At 46.2% G+C, this 27,847-nt stretch overlaps 1 protein-coding gene across 1 annotated transcript; it reads right to left on the bottom strand.

The window, feature by feature from the left end:
- Nucleotides 1–5,699: 5,699 nt before the first annotated feature.
- Nucleotides 5,700–27,283, bottom strand: stom (stomatin). The gene is given in 9 exon segments (XM_007902739.2): nt 5,700–8,221; nt 10,111–10,160; nt 10,163–10,244; nt 10,733–10,936; nt 11,032–11,114; nt 17,579–17,599; nt 17,602–17,650; nt 22,333–22,436; nt 27,102–27,283. Coding segments are annotated over 9 exon segments (828 nt in total). The 5' UTR covers nt 27,148–27,283; the 3' UTR covers nt 5,700–8,032.
- Between the last annotated feature and the right edge of the window lie 564 nt (nt 27,284–27,847).

The raw sequence follows: 27,847 nt of genomic DNA, 5'->3' as shown, positions 1-27,847 counted from the left end.
CACTTTGCTTGTTCCTTCACTCGCTTGAAGTCTTTCTGGCTTTTTTTCGACTGCATTCAATTCTCCGACCTCGTGACATGTACGATGCATTTCCCAAGGACGTCACGAACACGGGGCCTGTCCTGCCTGTACCTTCAGCTCAATTAATATAATAATGATATTCCTGGCATTTAATATAGCGCCTGATCACATTGCCAAGACGTCTCAAAACACTTCACAGAATATATTAAAATGTTGATTGGCTGTATATTTTGTGGCCGAAACGCCACACATCAAAACTCAAGTGTCTAGACTTCTTCGCCTAAAAATTTAAAACATCCACTTGGCTGTATCGTCCTCTCCCCCCCCCCATGTCCCCTTCCTACCCCCAACCCCCCATGTCTCATTCCTTCCTCCACCCCCATGTCCCCTTCCTCACCCCTCCTCATGTCCCCTTCCTCACCCCACCCCCCTCCCAATGTCCCCTTCCAACACAACCAGACTATGCACACTGCCTTCTCCCACCCCCCCCCCCCTCCTCCACGGCTCCTGCCATTCCCCCCTTCTTGCACTCCTTTGCCCCCATTTCTCCCTCCTCACTCTCAACCACAATCATCCGGATGAAGTTCACCACCTGCTGCCTCGACCCCCTCCCCACCCAGCTGCTGGTCACTCAACTCCCCCTTCTCTCCCCCGTGCTGGCCGACACGTTCAACCAGTCTCTCTCCTTAGACCCTGTTCCATTCCCCCTGAAAACTGTTGCTATCACACCCCTCCTCAAAAAACCCACCCTTGATCCCTCTAACCTCTCACACTACCGTCCCATCTCCAACCTACCCTTTCTTGCCAAAGTCTTGGAATGCATTGTTGCAGATCAACTTCAGTGTCACATCTCCCTCCAATCCCTCCTCGAGCCCCCGCAGTCTGGTTTTCGCCCTGACTGCCCACAGCACAGAGACAGCGCTTGTCAAAGTCACAAACGACATTCTCTCTATCTGTGACCAAGGCTCCCTCTGCCTCCTCGTCCTCCTGGATCTCTCTGCCGCGTTCAACGGTCGACCACGCCATCCTCCATCGGCTCTCCTCTCTCATCTACCTCAGTGGGACTGCACTTGCATAGTTCGAGTCCTACTTAACCAACCGCCTCCATTTCATCTCAACAAATGGTTTCTCCTCCTGCAGCCGCCTGGTCATCCGTGGGGTAGCCCAGGGCTCCATCCCTTGCCCTCTTCTTTTCCTTATCTATACGCTCCCTCTGCGTGATGTCATCCGCAGACACGGGACAAACTTCCACATGGATGCGGATGACACACAAATCTACTTTGCCTCCTCCAGCACCAACTCCAGGTTCACCAATGTTCTATCAGCTTGTCTGGTAGACATCAAGACCTGGATGAGTGTAAACTTCCTCCAGCTGGATATGGACAAGACAGAAACCTTACTCCTTGGATCTAGGCAACGTTACTGCTAGGTAAACAGAGGCTTGTGCAGAAAGAAAACGTGCCTAAAGTTTTGCCCTGCCCGGGAACTAAACCCGGGTACTCTCGCCTGCGAGGTGAGCGTGTTAACCACCATGCTATGGGACCCAGTCAGAAGGGAGAAACAGACAAAAGAGCAGAAGCAAGCACTCCCTGGCTGGGCTGCCTCTGAAATGAACAGAGCGCCTTTAAAACAAGCTGCGCATAGTCAGGAAAATCGAAAACGTGAGCAGGAATATTGACGCAAGCCGCACAGTGCCGGGCACAAAGTAAATCTATAATCCTCCAGGCAGCGAGTTTCCAATCTGGACAGAGCTCTCATGGATCAGTGTTGAGTGGCGGTTAAGTATTCTAACCACCTGGGGTAGAAAGATAATTAGAAAAGGAGTCAGCACAGACTGTGGCACTGTATGGGGTCTGGTTTGTCTAACCTACCCCACCGCCCAGCCAACTGAACCACAGGCTGCAATTTGTACTGTCCCAGAGCATGCCAATAAATGAAGCATGAGGCCTCGGAGATTGAGGATTTAAAGCGATTAATTGCGTATGTGTCGTACAGACACCGGCTGTCCGCACCCCAAAATATTTAAGAACGCATGTTTTTTGCTCCGCTGCAAACAGTGAGCCCAAAGTTCTTTTGCCGGCGATCTGATCATAGGAGGAATGGAGGAGTTTATTTGCTGTGTGAGGGACCGGCACTGAGAGAAGTTTTCATAGATTCATAGAATGTTACGGCACAGAAGGAAGCCATTCGGCCCATCAAGTCTGTGCCGGCTCTTTGACAGAGCAAGTCACTTTCACTAACCCCAATCACCAGGTTTCTCCCCATAACCCTGCAAACCCGTCCTCCCCAGATACCTATCCAGTTCTCTCTTAAAAGCTGTTATCAAATCGGACTTCACTGCCCTTTCAGGCAGATCATTCCAAATTCGAACTCGCTGAGTGAAAAAGTTTCTTCTAACCTCCCCTCTGCTTCTTTTGGTAGATATCTTTGGTAGACACACCTACCAGCGGAAACAGCTTTTCCCTATGTCGCCTATCGAAACCTTTCATGATCTTGAAGACCTCTATCGGGTCCCCGCTTAACCTTCTCTGCTCTGATGAGAAAAGTCCTAACTTTTCCAGCCTGTCCTCATAGCTAAGGTTCCCCATTCCTGGTATCATTCTCGTGAATCTCTTCGGCACCCTTTCCAGTGCCTCAAAATCCTTCCTAAGAACCGGAAGCAGTACTCCAGCTGAGGCCTAACCAGTGTTTTGTATAGATTAACCATAACCTCCCTGCTCTTATACTCTATGTCCCTACTAATAATAATATAATAATCCTTGCATTTGATATAGCGCTTTTCACGTCGGGAGGACGTCCCAAAGCGCTTCACAGAACACACTGTAAAGTGAACTGACTGTATATTTGTGGGTGAACGCGTATATTTGTGTACTGAGCTCTAATAAAGCTCAGTACACCAAATGCCTTTTTTCCTGCCCTATCTACCTGCCCCACTACCTTTAATGATTCGCTTACTTGAATGCCCTCTGTTAATTGAGCTACCAAGTCTATATAGCCTCCTATCATTTTTCCTACCTAAGTGTATCACCTCACACTTATCCACATTGAAATCCATCTGCCACATGTCAGCCCATTCCACCATTCTGTGTATGTCTGCTTGCAGTTGGTTACAGTCCTCCTCACTATTTACTACCCTACCTAACTTTGTATCATCTGCAAACTTGGAAATAGTGCTCTCTATGCCCAAGTCCAGATCATTAATATATATTAGAAAGAGCAGTGGTCCCAATACCGATCCCTGGGGGACACCGCTGCACACCTCCTTCCATTTCGAGAAACACCCATTAACCACCACCCTCTGCTCTCTGTCACTCAGCCAGTTCCTAATCCAAACTGCCACTGTCCCCTTAATACCGTGGGCCTCTAATTTTTTATTAATCTCTTATGCGGTACTGTGTCAAAAGCCTTTTTGAAATCCATGTAAATAACGTCCACCGCATTTCCCTCATCAACCCTCGCAGTCACCTCTTCAAAAAATTCTATTAGATTTGTTAGGCAAGATTTGCCTTTAACAAATCCATGTTGGGTGTCTCTAATTACCTCGTGTTCCTCTAAGTAGAGATTTATTCTGTCCCGGATTATGGTCTCCAGTAGTTTTCCTATTACTGAAGTTAGGCTCACTGGCCTGTAATTTCCGGGTTTGTCTTTCTGCCCCTTTTTGTAGAGGGGGGTAACATTAGCCACTCTCCAGTCTCTTGGCACCACTCCTGTGTCCAAGTCCAATGAAGATTGAAATATAATGGCCAAATCCTCCGCTATTTGAATCCGTATCTCCCACAGCACCTTGGGTGAAACCCATCTGGTCCTGGTGACTTATCAATTTTGAGCCCAGTCAATCTTTTCAGAACTTCCTCTCTGTCTGTAGTAATCTGATCTATTTCCTCTACCCTGTCATCCAATACTGCGGCATTTGGGGCATCCATTTCCGTTGTGAGGAAAGATGCAAAGTACTCGTTCAGTACATCAGCTATGCCCTTTATTTCCACAACAAGATTGTCGTTATAATAATAATAATAAACCTTGCACTTGATATAGCGCTTTTCACGTCGGGAGGACGTCCCAAAGCGCTTCACAGAACACACTGTAAAGTGAATTGACTGTATATTTGTGGGCGAACGCGGCAGCCAATTGCGCACAGCAATGTCCCACAAACAGTCGTAGATTGAAAATGACCAATTTATTATTGTCTTTGGTTTTGGAGGGATTATTATTAGGCTCTGTGTGGAGTAAGGAAACTTGCCTAAGGTTTCACCCTCTGCCTGGAGTTGAACTCAGGTCTCTCACTTGCAAAGCGAGTGCTCTAACCACTGAGCTACAGGACTCCTGTATTGTCTTTGATTGGCCCCACCCTACCTTTAACTAACTTTTTTTCCTTTATGTGCTTGTAAAATATTTTAGAATTCACCTTTATTACCCGGTAACCTCTTCTCATGCGATCTTTTAGCCTGTCTTATCACTCTTTTAAGATCACTCCTGCATTCTCTATAATGCGCTTTGCTATCCTCAGTATCTTGCGCATTCCGATTGTCATACGCAGTCTTCTTCTTTTTCATCCTAGACAGAATATCCCTGGTCATCCAGGCCGGCTTGGTTGTCGCACATTTCCCTTTTGTGGGGATATATCTATTTAGACCTTGAGCTATCATATCTTTGAAGATCTCCCATTGCTCATGAGTCATTTTACCTGGTAGTCTTACGTGCCAGTCCACCAACTCTTGGTCCCTTTTTAGCCCATCAAAATTAGCCCTTTTCCAGTCCAGCATTTTCATCCGTGACTGTACTTTGTCCCTGTTCATGAGTAATCTAAAGAAAGTTTTCCTGTACACAGTTTATGAATCTTTCTCCTGCCTTGCCCTTAGCGCTGCTATGTTGCCAGTGTATTGTGTTGTGTTACTGAAACAGCAGCGAGTGGCGTCCGAGGTGCCCAGCCTCGCGCTGAACAGCTCGGTCGCTGGAAAGTCAGCGTACTCTTCTCACACCTGATTCCACAGCCCAAATCAGGATTAAGCAAAGCAAAAGGCCAAAACAGAAGCGTTCAAGTCAAAATTAGAATCAGAGTGTGAGGGGGTGGCAAAGAGGGAGAAACAATAATTTGCATTTATATAGCCCCTTTCACACAGGGATAATAACAAGCATATAACAAGGAAATATACTAATAATAATAATTGCATTTGATATACCTTCATATCATGTCGTTGAGATGTCTCAAAACGCATAGCAGAATATGTTGTAAAGTGAATTGACTGTGTATTTTGTAGGCGAAACAGCCATAACAGTAAATAGTTATCCGCGATCTTCACAGGAAAGGAGTTAATTTTCTAATTTCGTAGAAACAGGAAGCCATTCATTGTTTTTCCAGTTCAACCACTTGCATTTAATGTAACGCCCTTCACACAGAGCGCTTCACAGTGCCAGGGTCTGACGAGCCAGGGGAGCGATGATTGAGGGAGAGAAGTGGCTGAGTTCATCAGACTATAGCAGATCACTGAAACATAATTCCCTGCTTTTTCATGGTCCTCAATATCCTTATTTCCCATCCATCTCCATTTTAACAGCAGAGTAATCTACCTTTTCCCTTTAGAAACTAGATGGACTGTGTATTCTGTAAGCGAACGTGGCAGCCAATTTGCACACGTACAGCAATGGCACAGAAGGAAAGAACATTATAGAGACAAAAGTAAGGTTTGGGGTGAACAACGTTTATTTCAACGCATTACAAGCTACATTATAAAAGTCCCAATACAACAAAAAGATCACATTATTATTCAACATGCTTTCAAAAACAATGGTCAGCTGCAGCAACAAAGGCAAGAGGAAAGCAACCAGAAAGTGGTTATTGCTTGTATCGCAGAGATTTTAAATGTTACCGAATATACATTCACAAGGACTTGAGGAGAAACCAGATAAATATGGCATTAAATTGTAAGGCCTCAGAAACTCTGCCCTGGTCACAGATGTGATAATTGGGGAAATAGCCACGCAAACAGCCTCTCTTTTGAGTTAAGAGAATACTTGGAGCTCAGTCGCAGTTCAGCCCCATTCACGCAAAGGTTTTGAGGTGAGTTGACACAGATTGAAGAGTTAAGCCAGATATAACGGAGAGGGTGAATGGCATTTGAAGAGCAAAGCCTGAGTTAGTTAATCACCAATAGTCCCTTCATTGAACAGCTATTAAACAAAGACCCTTAGGCTGCATGTCTGGCCTATATTCTGTTTCACACACATCACGTGGACCACTTTATCACTCCAGCCATCGAGTGGCTTGTGCTTTTCTTACCTAACATAGAAATTTCCCTTCCATCAATCCGGCTTCACTCAACCCAGGCCCGCAGAGTCAAACAGCCCAACCACCACACACCCTTTCCCAATCCATGCATTTGATTGCCATTTGTATCAAAGAGCTTCTGTCTGTGTAACAGCTGAAAGGGACTTTCCAATATGAGTGCCTTTTTATTTTAATCAGAGACTAAAATAGGAGCACAACATTGCAGATCACTTTCCTTCCCAGTTACAACGAGCAGAGCAAGCTCCACACTCACAGCAGCCAGAGGAATTAACACACATCTCAAGCATCAGATGAGTAAATTATTCATGTGAAATGTTTCCTGATTTTTCTTTGATTTCTAGCATTCATTATCTAGGACAGCACATCAAGTCTGGATACAACACTACGATTTACCAAGAGACCTCGGAATTTGTACCTTGATTTGTAAATCAGAGGGATGAGGATATGCGTCAGCGTTCTAAGTTCAAGGTCTGCAGTGATTGCATTTACACTTTCCGAATCCACTTACACTTCAACAAACTTGGCAAGTTAAACCAACTATTCTGGCAAGTCAGTTGTGTGAATAATGTCGATATGCAGAGAATAGGCGAACAGGTTATCTGAGCATCTCTGAAGTACTTATACAGCAAACAATCCCTTCATTCCACAAGGACATGGGGACCACTGCCCTCAACAACAACTTGTATTTATAGAGCGCCCCTCATGCAGGGTAGAGCTTCAGTGCGCTTGTCGGGAGTGGGGGTGGAAGAAGAAGGTTTTCAGGAGTGACTTGAAAATGGGGTGGGAGGGAGCAAGGTGGAGGGATAGAGGAAGAATGTTCCAGAGTTTCTGGGCAGTCGCTGAAAACTCTCCTAACTTTCACCAAAGCATCTGTGAGGTGCATGGATTTTGCTCTCACACACACCACACGCTGAAGGAAAGTTGGGTGGAGTAAGCTCTCATCACTAAGTGATCAGCTTTAAAAAATAATAATTTAAAATCATAATGGCAGGGAGATGGTCCTAGTTTTGATCTACATTCCTTCACCCCTCCCCCTCCCCACACAAAATGTAACCTAAACACCTCAAGTGCATTGGGACGTCCTCCCGACATGAACGATGCTATATAAATGTAATTTGTTGGCATTGTTTGTTGTTGCTGAGAAGAAAAGCCGCGCAAGATTTTTTTAAAAAAGGAGTTACACAAAATAGAAGAGCCATTCATTCAATGGTCCATGGCACAGAGTGGGGAAGAGATACATGGATTTGGCTTTAGATTACAATCAGGACAGGCAGAGGAAAAGGCCATCTGTACTCACTGTGCTAACTAACTGAGCAGTTGGAATAGGCAGAGAGCACCATTGATGCACACTAGTGAATGACTAACAAGCAGTTCAGGCTGGCTAGAAAAATGCACATTTGTTTGCGCTGCAACTACATATAATCAGAAAGCAACGGGCAAACCAGCTCAGGTTTGCAATCACGCGCTTCACACTCACTTTGATTATTGCCAGAGACGCACACAGACCCACGCACGCACACACATAATATTGGAATCTAGTCATTCAAAAGAAAGACACTTACAAAAGTCAAGCATCAGTAGATGCGCGTCCCCTGAAGGCTCCGCCCGCTAATCTGCTACCCAAGTCAATTTTGCTTAATTTTATTACAATGCGAACAGATTAAAATAAAATATTCTAACAAAAGGTTTGTGATTTGGAACCTAATCACAGGTTAGCTATCCCTGCTATTTTCTGCTGAAGGCTTGTAAAATATCCATGGGCAGTGGGAACACAATGGTGGAGTTTTTCTCTGCTGCGATGGTGGTCAGAGTCTGCAGGTAGCGGAGCTGGAGGGCGGCTGGAGATTCGGAAATCACAATGGAAGCTTCCTTCAGAGCTCTGGAAGCGTTCATTTCTCCTTCGGCAGCAATCACCTGCAGCGACAGAGGGCAGAGGTGTAAACCCACAGCAATACTTTAGGATGTTCCAAGACACCTCCCTACCTCTCAAACATGTTCACACCCCCACTCCTCTACCTGTCCCCTTCGCTTGGTCAGCATATCCAACATCCCCTGCCCTGCACTCTCCACCATCACCGGTCGGGCCTTTAGCCTCTCTGCCCCACTACGCCTTGCAACTCTGTCCCAGACTTCCTCCACCTTGTTCCCTCCCTTGTCTTCATCAAGGCATGCCTCAAGACCGTCCTCTTCGACCGCACCTTCGATCACCCTCCTTACTACTCCCACCCTCCCTGTCCTCCACGCCACCTGATCCCAACCCCCTGTTCGGGTCCAAATTCCTGACTGTCCAGCGCCTTGGGACGTCCTCCCAACGTGAAAGGCTCTGTATAAACGTAATCTGTTGTTGATGATGTTGTCCCCTCCACTCCACCGTCGACAGCTGTGCTTTCAGGGGTCACTACCCTCTGGAACTCCCTGCCTCAATCCTGTGTCCGTTCCCCACTGGAGCTATCTCCACCCCCTGCTCTTTCTCGTACTCAAGGAATGCAGTGAAACACAAACAGCTGTTTAAAAATAACTTTCTGGGTTGTGTGAGTAAACTCTCTGATAGTTGCTTGGCTCGTTACCAACAACAATGGTTTCTGTTTGACACTCAAGTCGACTCATTAAAAACTGACAGTCTGCGCCACTAAATTAAAAGTTAAACCGCAGACTCCAAGCACAATGTATAGCTGCCCACACATTTACTGTAGAGACTAACGACACCCAAACCTACAAAGAACTTCCTGTTATTATTTGATTCTCAGACTAGTATCCTGTAAGATTACCCAAGGCCAAGCTTTAAGTAAATAGGTCACGTTAAAACTCATAACTGCCTGCTCTGCTAAGATAAATATTTCAATGAGCAGAAACTCATGTTGTTGACTAAAAAGCAGATACAATGTGTTATCAACATTTTAATCCTCTCCATACAGAGGTGGGGCCGATTGACAATTGCCTGCAGCGCGCATTAATGGAGGTTTACAGGCCTGAAGTTGATGAGGAATTACTGCAGATCCATCCCAGCACAAGCAATGTGTGTGCACTATCCTGAGATCCCTAGTGTCCTTCCGGCCTGGAGCCCTGCCATGACTCCCTTACACGCTACCTCAAATACAACAGCAAAAGACCTCAACTCTCCAGGACAAACAATTCATCGTTATTGAGTAGCTGCATATTTCTCAGGACACTATATACATATATATAGATATATAGAGCCTTATCATGTCTTTGAGATGTCACAAAGTGCTTCACAGAATATATTGTAAAATGAATTGACTGTATAAGTGACTGTATATATTAAATATTGCCAACCCTTAATGCTTTGGGTATTAATAGAGTAGACCGTCCGCCAACAGAGACATAGATAATTGATAGCCCTATTAATTAACCCCAAACCAAAGAGGTCGTCATCTTTTCAATTGGATGCTCTGGTCACCCCATAACAATACTGTACTCTCCCTAATTTGGAGAACACACAACTGCCACGCTCTTTCGAATGCAGGGACCCCAAATACCACACTCTCCCTAAACCAGAAGCACATTGGTACAATAAGCTGGGAGGATTTGCGAAGACTGCAATTTTTCAAATTCTGAAATTACCAACAATGTCATCAAATATAACTGACATGAAAACTAAACTCATCTGCCAATGATGCTGGTTATTGTCAAACCACTCATCTAATCGCAATTCAAACCTCAAGAACAACAGAGGGAAGCTACGTTGGAATGATCAATGCAGTACTATTTGGCCCAACTCAAATACTGGGCGCTCTCTCACTCAAGGACTGTTCCCTGTATCTGTCCACGGCTGGTTTTCTTACCTTAGCTCTGGCCTCTCGCGATGCCTCTGCCTCCGCAGCCATTGCTCTTGGAGCTGGATCGGTAGTTTCACATCCTTGATCTCCACACGCTGAACCTTGATTCCCCAGTCATCTGTTGCATCATCGAGAGTGCTCTGTAAGCAGGACAATACAGCAGGTTTACTGGGATGGAGTTGCAAGTTAGCAGTAACTGGGAGCATGATTCACTTTACAGTTTATTCTGTGAAGCGTTTTGAGATGTCTTGAAGACATGATAAGTCGCTATATCAAATGCAAGAATTATTAATGATAAACCTCACATTAGAGAAGGGTTTAGATGTCAAACATGGAACAAACAGAAGAAAGTAACAGGTTTATAATGCCGCTGAGGTCACAGATGTAAACACTGTTACAGATGTAGTTTTAAATGCGAGTATGGGATTCAATATAATCCCAATGGCACATCAGAGCCATTCAGGGCAAAAGAAACTGCTAATAGCCATCAGAATTCTGCACTGATACCATAAATCCCCCCACCTCCCCTTCACATTCCACCCCTCCCTGTACACCCAACCCCACGCTCCTTTGGGCCCTGGCTAACGAGAGCCTTTGACAGCGAGATACCAGGCCAGGCCACACCCACCTGCATGTTGTGTGCAATCTCCTCCCGGTCAGAAAGAATCTGTGCTAGGTTCTTGGTTCCCAGCACGTTCCGCAGGGTGGTCTGTGCCAGCAGCCGGGTGGCAGAGTCTGCATTGGTGATGTTGGCCACGGCCAGGATGGCGTTCTGCACCCGGTAATAAACCACTCCGTCCACGCTGACCGTCACCGAATCCTTGGTCAGGATCTGAATGGGACATCCACGGTATTAGAGAGATTCATTCCAAGGAACACCTGCCTCGCTTTACTGTGTCACTGCAAAGCCAAATGCTCTGAACTTACCTCTTGAGGTGGAATGTCGAAGGAGATGGTTCTCATGTCCACTTTAACAAAGGTGTCCGTGCAGGGCAACACGAAGAACATTCCTGGGAATAAGCAATAAAAAACAATGTGAGAAAATGCATCAGCCTGTAGCTGAGTCTCACCTCGGGGCCAAAATATTGTGGTTGAATCTTCGACTCACGGATTTTGTTAGCACTCCAGGAGGAGCATTGCATTGTCAGAGATTGCTATCCTTCACGTAAACAAGGTCCTGGTAGCCTGTTCAGGCGGATGTAAAAAAAATACCGTGACAGAGAAAAGCAACAGCTCGTTTCTCCCAGTGTCCTGGCCAACAGTCCCTCCAGATAAAAATGATCATTCACTTCACAGCTGTTATTGGAACAGTACTGTGCAGAAATTGGCTGCCGCATCTGCGTACGAAAAGGGTCACTACACTGAACAGTATTTACAGTATTAAACGATTTGATAAGCAAACAAAGGCAGGTTGATTTTAGCAAAATACAAGGGAAAATACTGAAAAAACACAGCCCTGTTAGATTCCTACCCAAAGATATAAGCAGATACAATCAATGCACTGAATTACTGCACAACCCTGGAGTGTTTCTGCATCCTACGCTTTGGCAAACCACAGTGCTTACACTTGCTCTCCTTGGTTAACAGTAATTTGAGCGCCATGAGCTTTGTCATACAAAACGTCCACTGCCTTTTAAGGTTATGGTATTTGACTATCAGCTTTAAACTGAACAAGAACAACAACATTTGCATAGCTCCTTTCACTTCGGGAGGATGTCCCAAGGCTGTACAGAGTACAGCATTTCAGACCCGAGCTGGGGTCAGAGGGGGGATAAAGGAGGGGAGGGGAAGGGACTGGCCGATGGCATGGTCGAAGAGGAGGGTCTTGAGTCAGGACTTGAAGAGGCTAAGGAGGAGGCGAGGCGGAGTTAATGGAGAATGAAATTCCAGAGGTTGGGGGCAGAGTGGCTGAAGGCTCTCCGCCAATGGTGGGGCGGGTGGGTCGGGGGACATGGAGCAGGCCTGAGCCGGCTGAGCGGAGGGAACGGGTGGGTTGGTAGGGGGTTAGGAGGTCGCAGAGGTAGGGTGGGGTGAGGCCATGGAGGGCTTTGTATGTGAGGACCAGGATCTTCAACTGGATCCTCTGAAGGATAGGGAGCCAATGGAGTTGGGCGAGAATGGGGGAGATGGGGTCATGGAGTTTGGTGCAGGAGAGGACACGGGCTGCAGAGTTCTGGATTATCTGCAGCCTGTGGAGGAAGGAGTTGGGAAGGCCGACAAACAGGGCGTTTGCATAGTCGAGCCTGGAGGTGATGAAGGCATGAACAAGAGTTTTAGCAGCCTGAGGGGTGAGGTAGTGGCAGAGTCTGGCAATGTTACGGAGGTGAGGGAAGGCAGAGCGGGTCATGGCTTGAATGTGGGGGAGAAAAGACAGTTGAGGATCGAACAAGGTTCCTGACTGGCTTGGTGACACATTTTACTAACTCTGGTAACTGTGATTTAGGGAATTGTTTACTTTTTGGTTCAGGGTTAAACCAAGCCTAACTTCAAGGTAATACTACATTTTCTCATTCATCGTTTATTGTTTAATCCTCTTCCTCCCAACTTGCATGCAAACGCTGATCACAATAAATGGACACCCAACCCGAGAGTTAAGCAGCATCTCTGTATTGTTGTACAGGTCTGGATGAAAATGACACCACGAGGATCTTATGAAACAAATTCATTAAATACGTTAGGTGAAAATGTCCAGCAGGATGCCTGCGAGGATCCAAAGCCGGAGAATGAGGTAATGCAATCTGGCATCAACACCATGAATGGGTTTTCCCAAAGGGGAGTTATCCAACCACACACACTCCGGAATCCAATCGGATTAGCAAGTGTTATCAGGGCTACAGCATCGGTCGGGCTGAAAAATCTACAATCAAAGTGCCTACAGTGAAGTCAGCTGCTGCAAAATATGACCAGGCTGTACAGCACAGAACAGAACCAAACACAAAGTGTCCCTCAGGGCATTGTGGAATCCTGTAGTTTAGTGGTTTGAGCAATCCCTCGCAAGCAATCCCTTTCTGGGTTTAACTCCCAAGCAGGACGGAATATTAAACAAGTTTCCTTACTCCACCCACCTCTCTAAGTAGGAACCCGGTTGTAAGTAGGATCGCTTTTCTGGGGGTAATAATCCCTTATAAAAAAAACTAATAATTTGGCACTCAAGCCACAACCATTTGTGGATTACTACTGTGCGCAATTGGCTACTGTGTTTTGCCCACAAAACATACAGTACATTCTGTGAAGGACTTTGAGATATCTCAAAGACGTGATGAGGCACTCTATCAAATGCAAGGATTATTATTTCAAGTCCCCGTCTGGCATTTCAATTGACAGGTTGCCATGGTCTGGGATATGTGATACCTCAACTAGATATTGACAGCTATCGAATTGCCTCCATTTATTTCCACTGCTATTTACTGCAGGAAGGTTTATAACATTGCATCTTGCTGATATCAGAAACAAGAGGGAAATGGACAACTGGAATGGGGTTTTCAGGAAGGGTGGTTGAAACCAGGTCAATGAACTCAGTTTTCTCAGAAATGGCACGATACCGTAATGGGAAGATGGTAGCGTGTGTTTTCTGGAAGAATGAGGTTAAATGGGCTGCATTGGCTTCTTTATCCAAACCGTCCAAGTTGTTGGATTTTGTCAAGCAAGAACGACTGGGGGGGGGGGAGGGAAGCAGACCCTCGGGTGATTGATTGGGAGAAACCTTGGGCACAGATCCCAATGTGGTTCCCTGCTTAGGTTGACTTGATGATCTCAATCCACTGCTTCCTGCTGGATCCAATAGAGTTTTGCGATGGGAAAAACCTGCATGAGGTGTAAAAGTGGCTCCAGTGGTTAGATATAGAACAGCGGCAGCCTGCGAGGGAATATTTTCTTACTGGTGGGAGGGTGGGAGGAGAAATCCCTGGAGCTGTAGTGGTGTTGTTCTTGGTGGAGGGAACGCAAAATAATTTTGTAAATGCGTCAGGATAAAGAACACAAGAATTACTTTAAATAACGTCAGAGCTGAAGATGATTGTTACCAGCCAAACTTGTTCTCTCCAAACTACAGAAAAGACAAGGCAAAAGAAGAAACTGCGAGCAGGCTCACCTGTATCACAGTGAATGAAGTTTGCTTCTCTCTGGAAGACAACCTTTTTTTTCCAAATGAACTGCAATCAGTCGCTCACTCGCCTGACCCCCCCCCCGCCCTCCACATTACTTACATTCACACACACACACACACACCTCACTCTTGGGACGGGGTTGTGGAGGAGGTTTCTAATTATAGCAATGTTATAAATCTTAATAACCTGCAGATCAATGAGGAAGATAAATATTTCCAGGGTGTTCACTTACTGTCCTTTTCACCAGAACAATAAAACATGACTCACACTCGTGGGCCTTTCGCACATGTGATACTTAGGAACGTTAGAGAGCATTCAACCTAACAAACCACTTTATTAAATCAAGGTGGATCTTCTAATCCCATTTCCCTGTCTTTTCTCCTTATTTCCAAGTATCCATCTGTCTCCCTTTCAAACATCCCAATTGATTCTGCCTCTACATCTTTCTTGCCTGCCTGTGTATGGAAATAATTCAACACCAACAAAAATTTGCCTTTCAAGTCAGGAGGAAATATCAAGACATTTCCATTCTTCATACATGTTGAAAGGTTTTCTGATCTCATTTCAAACTAGTTTAGCTTCAACTCCGGCAACTTGCAAATGCCTGGAGGTGTGCTTCTATTTAAAAAATGAAGTTTGTCTCTATCTGACCTGGGGATGGTAACATACCTTCCATACTTATTGGCGAGCACAATAGTTATCTTTCCTCCTCCCCCCATACCCCATACATATTTTCCTCTCATTAGATTAGATAACGAGAACCAGAATAGATTGGAATGGTTACCATAAAAATAGCAAATTCAGTACATCAATAAACATCACAATACAGTGGGCACTTTGTATTCACCAAGTTAACGTTTTAACTCCAGAGCTTGTTGTGTTAAATTGTCTAATAGTGCCTGCTTCCCTCGCCGAAACCCACAGTTAAAACCATTAATCTTCTGTTGGATTACAGGCACAAGTTAAAACTTCACCAGAATACAATATTCTGCAACTCAAAACCAAATCAGACACAATAATCTATTCCTTCCACATATAAAAAGTCGTTGAAAGCAGAATACATCAAGGGAGAAAGAGAGTAAGTTAAAGAATGTGCATGGTCAGAATAAGTGGCATCCAGCAAGTGAGAGGTGGATAAAGGCTGCCTTTTCAACCTGTTTTCATATGGCTTCCATCAGGTATTGGTGTCTCTTCAAACCGGGCTTAATTCAGAACATGCATAGAATAAGGGGAGAAAGAAAAAATACTGTATCTGTATGTATCCATTACAGAGAGCTAAGAGCTTCTGGATGGATAGATGCCTATTTGTTAGGTCAGGGTATTAAGGGATATGGGGCAAGGGCAGGTACCTACACTTGGGGTATAGATCAGCCGTGGTCTTATAGAATGGAGCAACAAGCTCGAGGGGCTGAATGCTCTCCTCCTGTTTCTATGACGGTCACAGTGTGCCCAGCAATGGTGAATTGGGGTCTTTCTCATTGTGGTGCGATGTTTCATTGTCATCCCCCACCCCCCGACTCAGTGTCAGGAAGCTATTGACACCTCAAGTGGCACTGCCAGTGGAAGAATCTCCTGACTCCTTGGTTGGGTCTTTGGTTGGAGCTCCTACTCTACGGTACTGTTTTTTTTAGATATAGATAATACGGCACCAGCTGCGCCTGTTATTTTTATGTCCTGCTCTGACGAGGCTCTTCTTGGGCTGTTGTGTTGTTAACAGACAAGTTCAGGCTTGCCAACGAATGAGAAAAACCTGAGGGTTTGACACAAAAACAAGTTCTTTTCCTGCAGAAATTCAATGCCAATCTGCACCCAAGTGCCCCTGGCGTTTCATTGCCATCACTTTGCCATCACTTCCTTCCTCCGCTCCCTTCAGGCAGGAGAGCGAGGACCAAATTGATCTCAAAACGATGCACAGACACCTCCTAGCCTAAAATTCATCAGCCAACATGCACACAGCAAAGTCCTGTAAACAGCCATTGAGTTGAAGACTAATTCTTTCTGGAATACCTCGTGCCTGAAGACCTTCCTCTTCAACCGTGCCTACGGTAACCTCCCCCCTCCGCCCGACTCGGTGTAGTGCTCCGAAACTGCCAAGCGCTCTGGGATGCTACCCTGCATGAGGCGCTCTATAAATATATATTGGAATGAAAAAATGGCCAGGATACGGGAAGAAACTGCCTTCTCTTTTCGTATAACGCCGTGCCAACTTTTCATCGAATCATTAATTTAGGCTTGTGATTCAAGGCAGCCACTTACTGCTATTTTCAAGAAGTAAGTGCTATCATTTTCTGTCACCACCCTCCTAACCCAAGTCTATCTGGAATTTCATAAGTTATAGATTGTCATCAGATTACTGTTTATGGGAAGCTACTGGTGAAGGAAGCTGATATAACAAAAATTTCATTTTATTTCTCAAACAATTTTATTGCATAAAGCACATCAAATCGAAACATTTGATTGATGCAAGAGGTGCTGGTATAAATGCAAACCATGGTTCTGGATTTCTGCCAAATCCCCCCCGCCCCCTTTTCTCTTTCTCTAGTCTGAAGGGCTAAAAAGTCATTCCAAATGTGAAGGCAACTCTAAAGGCATTGCCCCTGGAATTAACCACAGCAGCTGGCAAAAAATTACCACCTCACAATTAGCCATTGGGAGGAATCCTTACCCCATTAAACTCTACAGCCAAACTTGGAAACTCAAAAATGCACGAGGCAGTTTATGGAGTTCATCACATCAGGATCTGCACAAGTGTTGGATGCAAATAATGATAACAATAATCCTTGTATTTGATATAGCGCCTTATCACGACTTTGAGACGTCTCAAAGTGCTTCACGGAATATACTGTAAAGTGAATTGACTGTATGTTTTGTGGGCAAAACGCAGCAGCCAATTGCGCACAGCAGCGTCCAAAAACAGCCGTGGACTGAGTGATCAATTTTTTTTTAAAAAAGGGATTATTACACCCAGAAAACGATCTGCCAATCGATTAACAACCGGATTCCTAGTTACTGCTAAGTAAACAGAAGCATGTGAGTAAGAAAACTTACCCAATGTTTCTCCCAGCCCAGGTCTTCTCGCTTGCGAGTAAGTGCTCTAACCACTAAGCCACAGGACTATAGTGAAGGTGTAATATTGCTACAGCCTGATCAGTATCTCTGCAGCTACACTCAAACAATCTTTTCAAACTTCACACAAAGTGACCTCTCTGCCAGCCACACAATGTTTGACGCCCCCACTTTATTCAGAACGGAACTCGATTGCACAAGAAAGCAAAACCTTTTCCACCACCAGTTCATCTGCTGCTGCACATTGGCAGTGCTCAGGGATTGAGGCCAAGTGCTTATAATTCTGATGGTACACTACTGACCTGGTCCTTTGGCTCCCCCGGTAGGATGCGCCCCAGTCTGAAAATGATGGCACGCTCATACTCTTTCACAATCTGTAACAAACAATAAGACAACAAGACTTCTATTAGTTTTATGTTGCTCAGATCGGGTGACACAGCACTTGGCTCATCTACCTGTGAACCCCTGAATCCCAGACCAGGCTGAGAGAGAGAGAGAGAGAGATACTCTTCTCTCTTCCACCGGCTGCAGTGGTCTTGGGTGAAACGGGTTTGGGCAGGATTACAATGTAAAGTATCTCAGCCATGGTGAGGGGATTGGAGAGATTATTATTATTATTATTCACATGGTGTGGTAGGTGGCACTCTTTTGAGTTGGGAATTAGGGCAAAGGGGAGTGAGCTGCTCCTTGGAGGGCAAAATGAGAATGGGTTCCGTTCCCCAGCACGGACATTTTACGAGGAGAAAGGATCCAGTTTCCCTCAAGAGACCAAGTTCCACTGGAGTTTTGGAAGTTCAGTCATTCACAGCCGCAGACACAACTTGTACTACTCTTGCCAGACATAGCTGGCCAGCTCATTCCAGGCAACGGCGGAAGGCAACAAAAACGCTGTCTTCACCCCCCCCCCATGTCTTATGCAGAAGATTCTGTTGACAACTGCAAAAGTATTGAATGTGGAAGAAAAGAAGCCATTTTCTGGTCCCTTTGAACAGCTCATGTAATGGCCACAAGAGAAGGAAAGTGTTTTCTGAAGGCTAAATTTTGGGAATGGTTCCAAATCTCTTGGCACACAAATCTTGGTGTTGGCGTGTTTATAATACAATAATAATCCTTTCATTTGATACAGCGCCTTATCACGCCTCCGAAACGTCTCAAAGCACTTCACAGAATATACTGTAAAGTGAACTGACTGCATATTTTGTGGGCAAAACGCGGCAGCCAATTGCGTGCCTGAGTGCATTCCGCAGCAAAATGTCACAAATTCATCCGAACCACAATCCCAATCCTTTCTCCCTACAATCTAAGGGATTTTAGATCCCAAATCCAGCATCACCCAGCTGCCCAGCCTTCTCTACATCACCAAATGTTACAGATACATGCCCATCAATTATGCGCTGGAAGTTTTACTGTCTGTGAGACACCTAATCTAGTCAAACTTCCTGATTGTGTGCCACACCTTCAATATATTGCGTAACTGAACCCTTTACAAAACCATACATCTCTTCAATTCTTCCATTCACTTGTTATACAAATAAAGCCTTGGCTTCTCAATTAGCCTCGTCAATCGACTTTTTTGCATTCCTCCTCCAATGTAACAAAAGGATTTATTAACTGTTTCCAATTCTACACCTTTATTTTACAGATGTGGTCACCTACAAATCTACATCTTTTGGCTTGCAAATGAGCATGCAGTTAATATTTGTCTGTAATCCACTGATAATAAATCCCGAATCCTCCACTGCACACAACCACATGATTACGTTCATTATGTCTAGGCTTTTTTTTAAGCCCAATCCCACTCTCCCACTTTCTCCCCACACCCTTAAATATTATTCTTTTTCAAACATCCATAGAAATTTTTTTTCAAAGAATTAATGGACTCTGCCTCGTGTACAGAGGCCTTCCTAGTGTCTCTCCTAAATTGCTCTTCATAGCTTTGAATCTCTTGTCCTGCTGGCTTGGTGCATCTCAAAATTTACTTTCTTCAACTCATTAACAACAACAAAGACGTCCCAAGGCGCTGGACAGACAGAGTTACGGACCCGAGCTGAGGGTTGGGGTGGGGGAAGTGGGAAAGGCAGGGGGGGCAGCAGGGAGATTGAAAACATGATCGAAGAGGAGGGTCTTAAGATGGGTCTTGAAGGTGGTGAGGGAGGGTGTGAGACTGCGGGATGGAATTCCAGATGGTGGGTGCAGAGTGGCGGAAGGCCTGCCCGCCGATAGTGGGGCGAGCAAGGCAGGGGACTTGAAGCAGGCCGGAGCCCGCTGAACGGAGGGAGCAAACAGGGTTGTAGGGGGTTAGGAGATCGGAGAGGTAGGGGGGAGCAAGACGGTGGAGGGCTTTGAAGGTGAGGACCAGGATCTTGAACTCTATCCTCTGTGTGATGGGAAGCCAGTGGAGTTGGGCAAGGATGTAGTTGATAAGGTCACGGAACCCAGTGCGGAGAGGACATGGGCTGCAGAGTTCTGGATGATCTGCAGCCTGTGGAGGGAGGAGTTGGCGGGGCCGACAAGAAATGAGTTTGCATAGTCGAGCCTCGATGTGATGAAGGTGTGTATGAGGGTTTTGGTGGCCTGTGGTGTGAGACAGTGTCGGAGCCGGGCGACGTTGAGGTAGGGGAAGGCAGATGGTCATGACGCAGATGTGGGGTAGAAAGGATAGTTGGGGTCAAACAAGACCCCAAGGTTCCGGACTGGCTTAGCAAGGTGGAGTGTGCAACTGTGGATGGTGATGCTGTCAGCGCCTGAAGTGAGGAGGGTGAGCCAATCAGGAGAGCCTCAGTCTTGTTGACGTTCAACCGAAGTTAGCTCTCATCCAGGACTAGATGTCTGACAACAACAACAAGTTTCCATTTATAGAGTGCCTTTCACGTCGGGAGGACGTCCCAAGGCGCTTGACAGTTGGGTCAGGACCCGAGCAGGGGGGAAATCGTCAGGGTGAGGGAAGGGAGGGAGCGAGGAGGGGGTAGAGAGTCGAGAGGGGAACTGAAGGCACGGTCAAAGAGAAAGGTCTTGAAGGAGGAAAGGGAGGAAGCGGTGAAGGCACTGGGGGATAGAGTTCCAGAGCCTCGGGGCTGAGAGGGTGGTTGGGACGGGGGATGTGGAGCAGACTGGAGCCAGAGGAACGGAGGGTACGGGCAGGTAAGTAGGGGGATAGTAGGTCAGAGAGGTAGGAGGGAGCAAGGCCGTGAATGGCCTTGTAGGCGAGGATGAGGATCTTGAATTCGATCCTCTGGGGGATGGGGAGCCAGTGGAGGCGAGCGAGGGTGGGAGTGATGTGGTTGCGGTGTCTGGTGCGGGACAGTACACGAGCTGCAGAGTTCTGAATGACCTGCAGTGTGGAGGGAGGGCCGGGAAGGCCGGCGAGGAGAGAGTTCCCATAGTCCAGCCTTGAGCTGATAAAGGCGTGAACCAGAGTTTCAGCCGCGTGAGGGGTGAGGTAGTGCCGTAGTCTGGCGATGTTTCAGAGGTGATGGAAGGCGGTGCCAGTTGTGGCGTGGATATGAGGGAGAAAGGACAGCTCCGGGTTGAACAGAACACCGAGGTTCCTGATGGCTTTGAGAGGTGGAGAGTGCAGCCTTGGATGCTGATGCTGTCAGCGCCTGAGGTGCGGAGGCACTGACGTGAGCCAATCAGGAGGGCCTTGGTTTTACGCACGTTGAGCTGAAGAAAGTTGTCGCTCGTCCAGGACTCGATGTCGGACAGACAGCTGTCAGGACACCGGTGGTTGTGGAGTTGAGGGTAGAGGAGGAAAGGTAGAGTTGGGTGTCATCCGCATACATGTGGAAGTTAACCCCATGTCTGCGGATGATGTCACCAAGGGGAGCATATAGAGGGTGAAGAGGAGGGGACCGAGGACAGAGCCCTGAGGGACACCGCATGAGGCAGTGCGGGAGGTGGAGGAAAAGCCGTTTGTGGAAACAAAATGAAGATGGTGGGAGAGGTACGACCTAAACCACTCAAGGACAGGGCCTTGAAGATTGAAGTGGGAGGACAAGCGGTGGAGGAGGATAGCGTGGTCGACCATATTGAATGCCGCCGTCCGCATTCCGTCAGCACAGCAGTAGTACTGGAGTCAAGGGTGAGGCAGAGTTGGGTGTAATCCGCATACACGTTCAAGTTGACCCCAAGTCTGTGGATGATGTTACCAAGAGAGAACATATAGATGTTGAAGAGGAGGGGACCAAGGACAGAGCCCTGAGGAACGCCGCACGAGTCCGGGAGCTAGAGGAGAAGCCGTTTGAGGAGATGAAATGCAGGCAGTATGAGAGGTATGATCAGAACCAATCAAGGACAGCGCAATGGAAGTTGAGATGAGAGGAGAGGCGGTGGATGAGGATAGAGTGGTCGACAGTGTCGAAAGCAGCAGAGAGGTCAAGAAGGCCGAGGAGGCAGAGGGAGCCCTGGTCACAGATGGACAGAATGTCATTTGTCACTTTGACCAGTGGTTTCTGTGCTGGGACTTCCTCCAGATGTGAAAGGAGCTATACAAATGTAATTTTGTTGTTGTTGTTGTTGATAGGAATGATGACAGCGTTTTTAAAGGGGTGGGAACAGTACCAAAGGACAGGGAGAGGTTAACGATGTCATTGAGTAGAGGGACAAGGAGGTGGAGCTGGGAGGTAAGGAGGGGGGAGGGATGGGGTCCAGGGAACAGGTGGTGGGTTTCATATGGGTTATGGTGGTGATGAGAGAGGAAGGGGAGATGGGCTCAAAGGTGTGGAGGGAGGGATGGTTAGGGGCTGGGGTGGGAGGAGGAGATGGGGAGAGATTAAGGGATTATATCTCCATAAGAATATGCAGAGAATTGGATAGATACGTGAAAAGGAAAAATGTGGTCTGGGGTAAGAGCGGGGGAGTGGGACTTGTTGGATAGCTCTTTCAAAGAACCGACACAGGCATGATGGGCTGAATGGCCTCCTTCTGTGCAATAAAATTCTATGATTCTATGTTTTCATGCATAGTAGGTCACATGGTCTATAACTAGACAGCACTGCTGTAATTCTCCCCCTCCCATGAAGAGTACATTTAGATGTTTCACACATCAGTGACTTACCTTTATGCATAACCAGACGGAGAGAGGGAATGTCAGGATCATGAATAGATAAGAGAGCATTACCAAGATCCATCCACAAACGCCAAGGCCATTCTGTACTTGGTCTGTGCAGAAACATAGATGACATAAATACCTGCATGTTAGCAGTATCAGTTTAAAACTGTGTGATAACTAAGAAAGTAATCTCGTTCAACATGTCGCAGCAACACAGAACTATCAATCACATACGCTTATATCTGGTTTATTTTTTACTTAATCCATTTTTTTTAATATACCGATTCATTTCCCATTTTTGTAACCAATTTTTAAATAGCATTTAAGTTCCAAACCATTGATGAGATTCGTTATTGTATAATACTTAAGGTGGAGGTTTTTGGTTTATGTTACCACACAAAGAGATCCTTTGTACGGTTTTACTTTCTCCAATGGACCAGGATGATTGTCACAAGACCCATTTCCACCTCTCTCGCATCGATAATTATGACATTTTCCTTTGTGTTCCTTGCTGCCTCCAAAGAGGCGAAGAACTGTTTGATTGCGACACACTGACCTTTCTTATCCTGAAGTTACCAAGATAGTGACTCAAACTATTTCCTTTCACACGGTTATTGCCTATCACATGCTTGCAATTAGTCAATCTCATAACTCTGGGAATCTACACCTTCCTGTGCTTTCCTATTCTGCCCGAATATTCTTAGAAATGAACAAGCAGCCTTAGCTAAAGATTAACTGACACAAATTCACATCTTGCTGAGAAGCTTGGTTTAAATGTGCACTAGATTTGCACCGATCTATAAAACACTGTGACTGCGATGGTTGATGATGCAAAACGAAGCGCAGAACATCTTCTATCCCTCCATAAATCTGCAGCGTCGATGCATTTAATAACCTTTGAACACCCCGTGATGCTCATTCTCTGAAGAAGTTCAAAAGAGCTACCTTCTACTTCTCTCAATTATACCCTTTCCTCTATCTCTGCCACTAAGAGCAAGAAAATTCGTAACCATTAACAGGATAAGAACACGTGAAATGCAGAGCTAATTTATTGACACTAAGCTTTTCTGCAACATGTTTGCAATGTATACACACACACACGCGCGCGCAGAATAATAAATTGTACACACAACAGAGCAGCATAAACCACCCCGCCTTCCTCTTAAATAGTAATCCTTGCATTGGTATGTACTTGCACACACTTCGCGCAGTTCACAATCGACTTGTGGGATCCCCCTCCATTTCTCTCTCTTCCCTCATCAGTCTGCGATAGAGCCAATAATGTCAAGGCGGGGGGGGGGGGGGAAAGAGAACCACTAACTAACCTGATACAGTAGAATAGATTATAGAATTATACAGCACAGAAGGAGACCATTTGGCCCATCGTGTCTGTGCCGGCTCTTTGAAAAGAACTATCCAATTCAACCCCACTCCCTCGCGCTCTCCCCGTAGCCCTGCAAACTTGTCCTCCCCAAATAATTATCTACTTCTTTGTTAAAAGTTGTTATCGAATCGGCTTCCACCACCCTTTCAGGCAATGCATCCCAGATCCGAACAACTCGCTGTGTACAGTAATAGGACTAAATGATCATGAGAAATAATCAGCATATAATAATGTTTCAGTTATTCTACAGCTTCAAACATTGACCACATAGTTAATTGACAAAGAGAGATTAAATGCTATCGATGGCCAAATGTACGTGTAAAATGGGTGGTTGTGAAACTTGTGACAAAAATAGAAAGAGGAAATAAATATATTTCTCACTTGCATGTGATTTATTGAATTTAACCACAGATTAGCACATTACATTTAAAGATGTCACCCTAATCACACTTGCTTTTGCTGCGCTTGCTTTTAACTGACACTGTTGCCATGTTTGCCTACAAACTACACTTCACTTCGTATACTCCCAACGTGAAAGGCGCTTTACCAAATGTAAGGATTTTCTTTACTATTACTTATATTAAAACGGAGGCTTATTAGAGGATAGAATATTTGCCACAAGCAGCTATTACATTAGAATATACAGCAAAGAAACAGGCCATTCGGCCCAACTGGTCTATGCTGGTGTTTATGCTCCACATGAGCCTCCTCCTGCCCTTCCACAACTCAGCTTTCAAGCGTAACCTTCTATTCCTTTCTTCCTCATGTACCTCTCGAGCTTCCCTGTAAATACATCAATGCTATTTGACTCAACGACTCTTTGTGGTAGCATGTCTCACATTACCACTACTCTCCGTGTGAAAACATTTCTTCTAACTTCCCTATTTGATCTGTTTGTGACTATTTTATATTGATGGCCCCTGGTTTTGGTCTCCCCCACAAGTAGAAATGTGTTCCTAAGTCTACCCTATCAAAACCTTTCATAATTTTAAAGACCTCTATCAGGTCACCCCTTATCCTCCTCTTTTCAAGAGAAAAGAGTCCAAGTATGTTCAGCCTTTCCTGATAGGTATAACCTCTCAATTCTGGGATCGCTCAGTCCACGACTGTTTGTGGGACACTGCTGCACACAATTGGCTGCCGCGTTTCGCCCATAAAATATACCGTCAATTCACTTTACAGTATATTCTGCTTTGAGATGTCTCGCAGACGTGATAAGGCACTATATCAAATGCAAGGATTATTATTATTATTATCATCCTTGTGAATCTCCTTTGCACCCTCTCCAGTGCCTCTACATCCCTTCTATAATGTGGGGACCAGAACTGCAAGCAGTCTTCTAAGTGTGGTCTATTAGAACCATAAAGATTATAATGTTGTGCTTAGCAAATGAACATGAAATGGTGCAGGGAAAATAATAATCCTTGCATTTGATATAATGCTTTTCATGTCTTCTAGACGTCTCAAAGCGCTTCACAGAATATACTGTAAAGTGAATTGACTGTATATTTTGTGGGTGAAACACGGCAGCCAATTGCGCACAGCAGTGTCCCACAAACAGTTGTGGATTGAGTGACTAAATTATTATTTTTATTTATTTTTTTATTTATCTATTTTTCTTGACGGATTATTATCAGGCATATGGAAACCTGCCCAAAGCTTCGCCCTGCTGGGATTCGAGCCCAGGTCTCTCGCTTGCGAGGTGAGTGCTCTAACCACTGAGCTATATAGGACTCCACAAATTTGTATAGAGGCCAGTAGGGAACCAGTATCAGCACAGATTTGAAGAACCAAACTGCCTTCTTCTATGCCATCATTTCTATGAACCTATGAAGGGAAAGAACAACAGAAGGGAGACAAACACTCCTCATACACCCAGACAACACTGCAAGCATTTTTCTTAGGACCCATTGTTCTGTTTATTTACAAGAGTTGAGACCAGGGAGTCATCTGAACGGCTGATAAGCCACACAATGGACCTGATTAAATATCTATGCAACGTATGATACACAAGACACACATGCATTTAAATACCATGGAGTTGGTAGTTACGCAAGCCTCCTTCAGCAGCCTGAATCATTAAGCTGTGTATGTGAAAGGGCAAGCGTGGGTCATCACATCAGCAAGCCTGGGCGGAAGGCGGCGGAGGTAAGGCAAGGTGAATCCAGCCGTTACTTGGGTGATTGATGGCAAGCGTCAGTTTTGAAAGACTGTTGACCTGGTGGGAGGTTTCTCACTGCAGCCCAGGGCTCATATCGGGTCAGGGAGACAAGAGTGAGGTACCAGCCAAGCACTGGGTCCTGTAGCTCAGTGGTTAGAGCACTCGCTTTGCAAGCGAGAGACCTGAGCTCAATTCCAGGCAGAGGGCGAAACCTCGGGCAAGTTTCCTTACTCCACACAGAGCCCAATAATAATCCCTCCAAAACAATAATAAATTGGTCATTTTCAATCCATGACTGTTTGTGGGACATTGCTGTGCGCAATTGGCTGCCGCGTTTCGCCCACAAATATACAGTCAATTCACTTTACAGTATATTCTGTGAAGCGCTTTGGGACGTCCTCCCGACGTGAAAAGCGCTATATCAAATGCAAGGATTATTATTATTATTATTATTATTGTCTCCTTCAAGACCCATCTCAAGACCCTCGTCTTCGCCCGTACCTTCGGTCACCCTCCTTCCCCCCCCCCCCAACCCCCACCCCTCCTACTGCTCTCCAGCCTCCCCGAGCCCAACCAGCAGCTCGGGTCCCAGACGTCGTCGTCGTCGCTGCCGAAGCTCTTTTGAGACGTGGCGGAGAGACGCGATAAGGCGCCACATCCAAATGCAAAGATTAGTCTTAAATATTGTTATTGTTTGTAAATAATAGACCCCCACCCCCACACCCCCACACCCCCCACAGGCACCAGCCCAAGCACCACAGGGAATGAGCCGAAGTGCCAGGCAGGGCAGGGCAGGGCAGGGCAGGGCAGGGCATCCCAACACCCACCCTGGGGGGCAAGAGGCGAGGCAGTGAGTGCGGTGCACAGTGCAGTGAGGGGGAGGTTGTGAGGAACACTGTCTGCGAGGCGGCGGTCAGACTGACAGACTGACAGACAGACAGACAGAGACTGACAGACAGACAGTCAGACTGACTGACTGACTCCGGTTCAGGTTCATTTACTTGACGGGAAACATTGACGTTATTATTATTATTATGATTATTATGATTATTGCGGCGGCGGGAGAAATAAGACGTTTTTTTTCGAACACACGCGCGGCCCCCAAAAAAAGATGATGATAAAATAAGTGAGTGGGGGGGCGGGGGGGGGGCGGCGGGGAAATCAAAAAGGAAAAAAAAAATAAGAATCAAAAGAAAAAAGAAAAGAAAACCGGGCGCACAATCCGCTAACCTTTGCTCTCGCTCCGATGCGACTTCATTGTCATGTCGGCGTCCATGTTCCCGCCGCGTACAACGACAACTGACGACCGACACCAAACGCCTCAGACTCAGCCTCAGCGACAACCGCCGCCCACACACACACTCATACACACACGCGCACAGCCACTGCCCTCCCGCCTCCCGCCCTCCCAGGGCCCCGCCCTCCCAGATCACCGCCCGCCCCCCGCGGGGCCACATCCGCCAATCAGATCGCAGCGCTTCCTGTCAATCACAGCCCACTGTTCACGCCCTCCCCACCCCCCGCCGCCCCGCCTCCCGCGCAACCTGTCAATCACAGCCGCTCCCTCCCAGCCCCACCTGTCAATCACAGCCCCGCCCAGTTCACGCCCCCTCCCTCCTCTCCCCCAAACCCACCTGTCAATCAAATCCCCACCTGTCAATCACAGCCCCAGGCCGGACAGGCCATCACCCTCTCACCTTGTCCCCCCCCCCCCCCCCCACCCACTGCAGCCGCCCGCAAATAGCCAACTACCATATTAATTTGTTGGTTCAAGACCTTTACGACTTTGAAGATTTTACGACCATCGAACCTTGGTTCGGTGGTTAACGCGCAACACGAGATAGAATCCTCTCGTAATCCTCAGTAATAATCCTGGCATTTGAGATGGAACATTGTCAAAGCGTCTCAAAGTGCATCGCGGAATGGAAAGTGCGTTGACTGTGCATTTTGTTCACGAACACAGCAACCGATTCGTG

The sequence above is a fragment of the Callorhinchus milii genome, unplaced genomic scaffold (genome assembly GCF_018977255.1).
Source record: "Callorhinchus milii isolate IMCB2004 unplaced genomic scaffold, IMCB_Cmil_1.0 Scaffold8, whole genome shotgun sequence".
NCBI lineage: Eukaryota > Metazoa > Chordata > Chondrichthyes > Chimaeriformes > Callorhinchidae > Callorhinchus > Callorhinchus milii.
The sequence above is the reverse complement of the archived record's forward strand: the minus strand, read 5'-3'. Positions and strand labels throughout refer to the sequence as shown.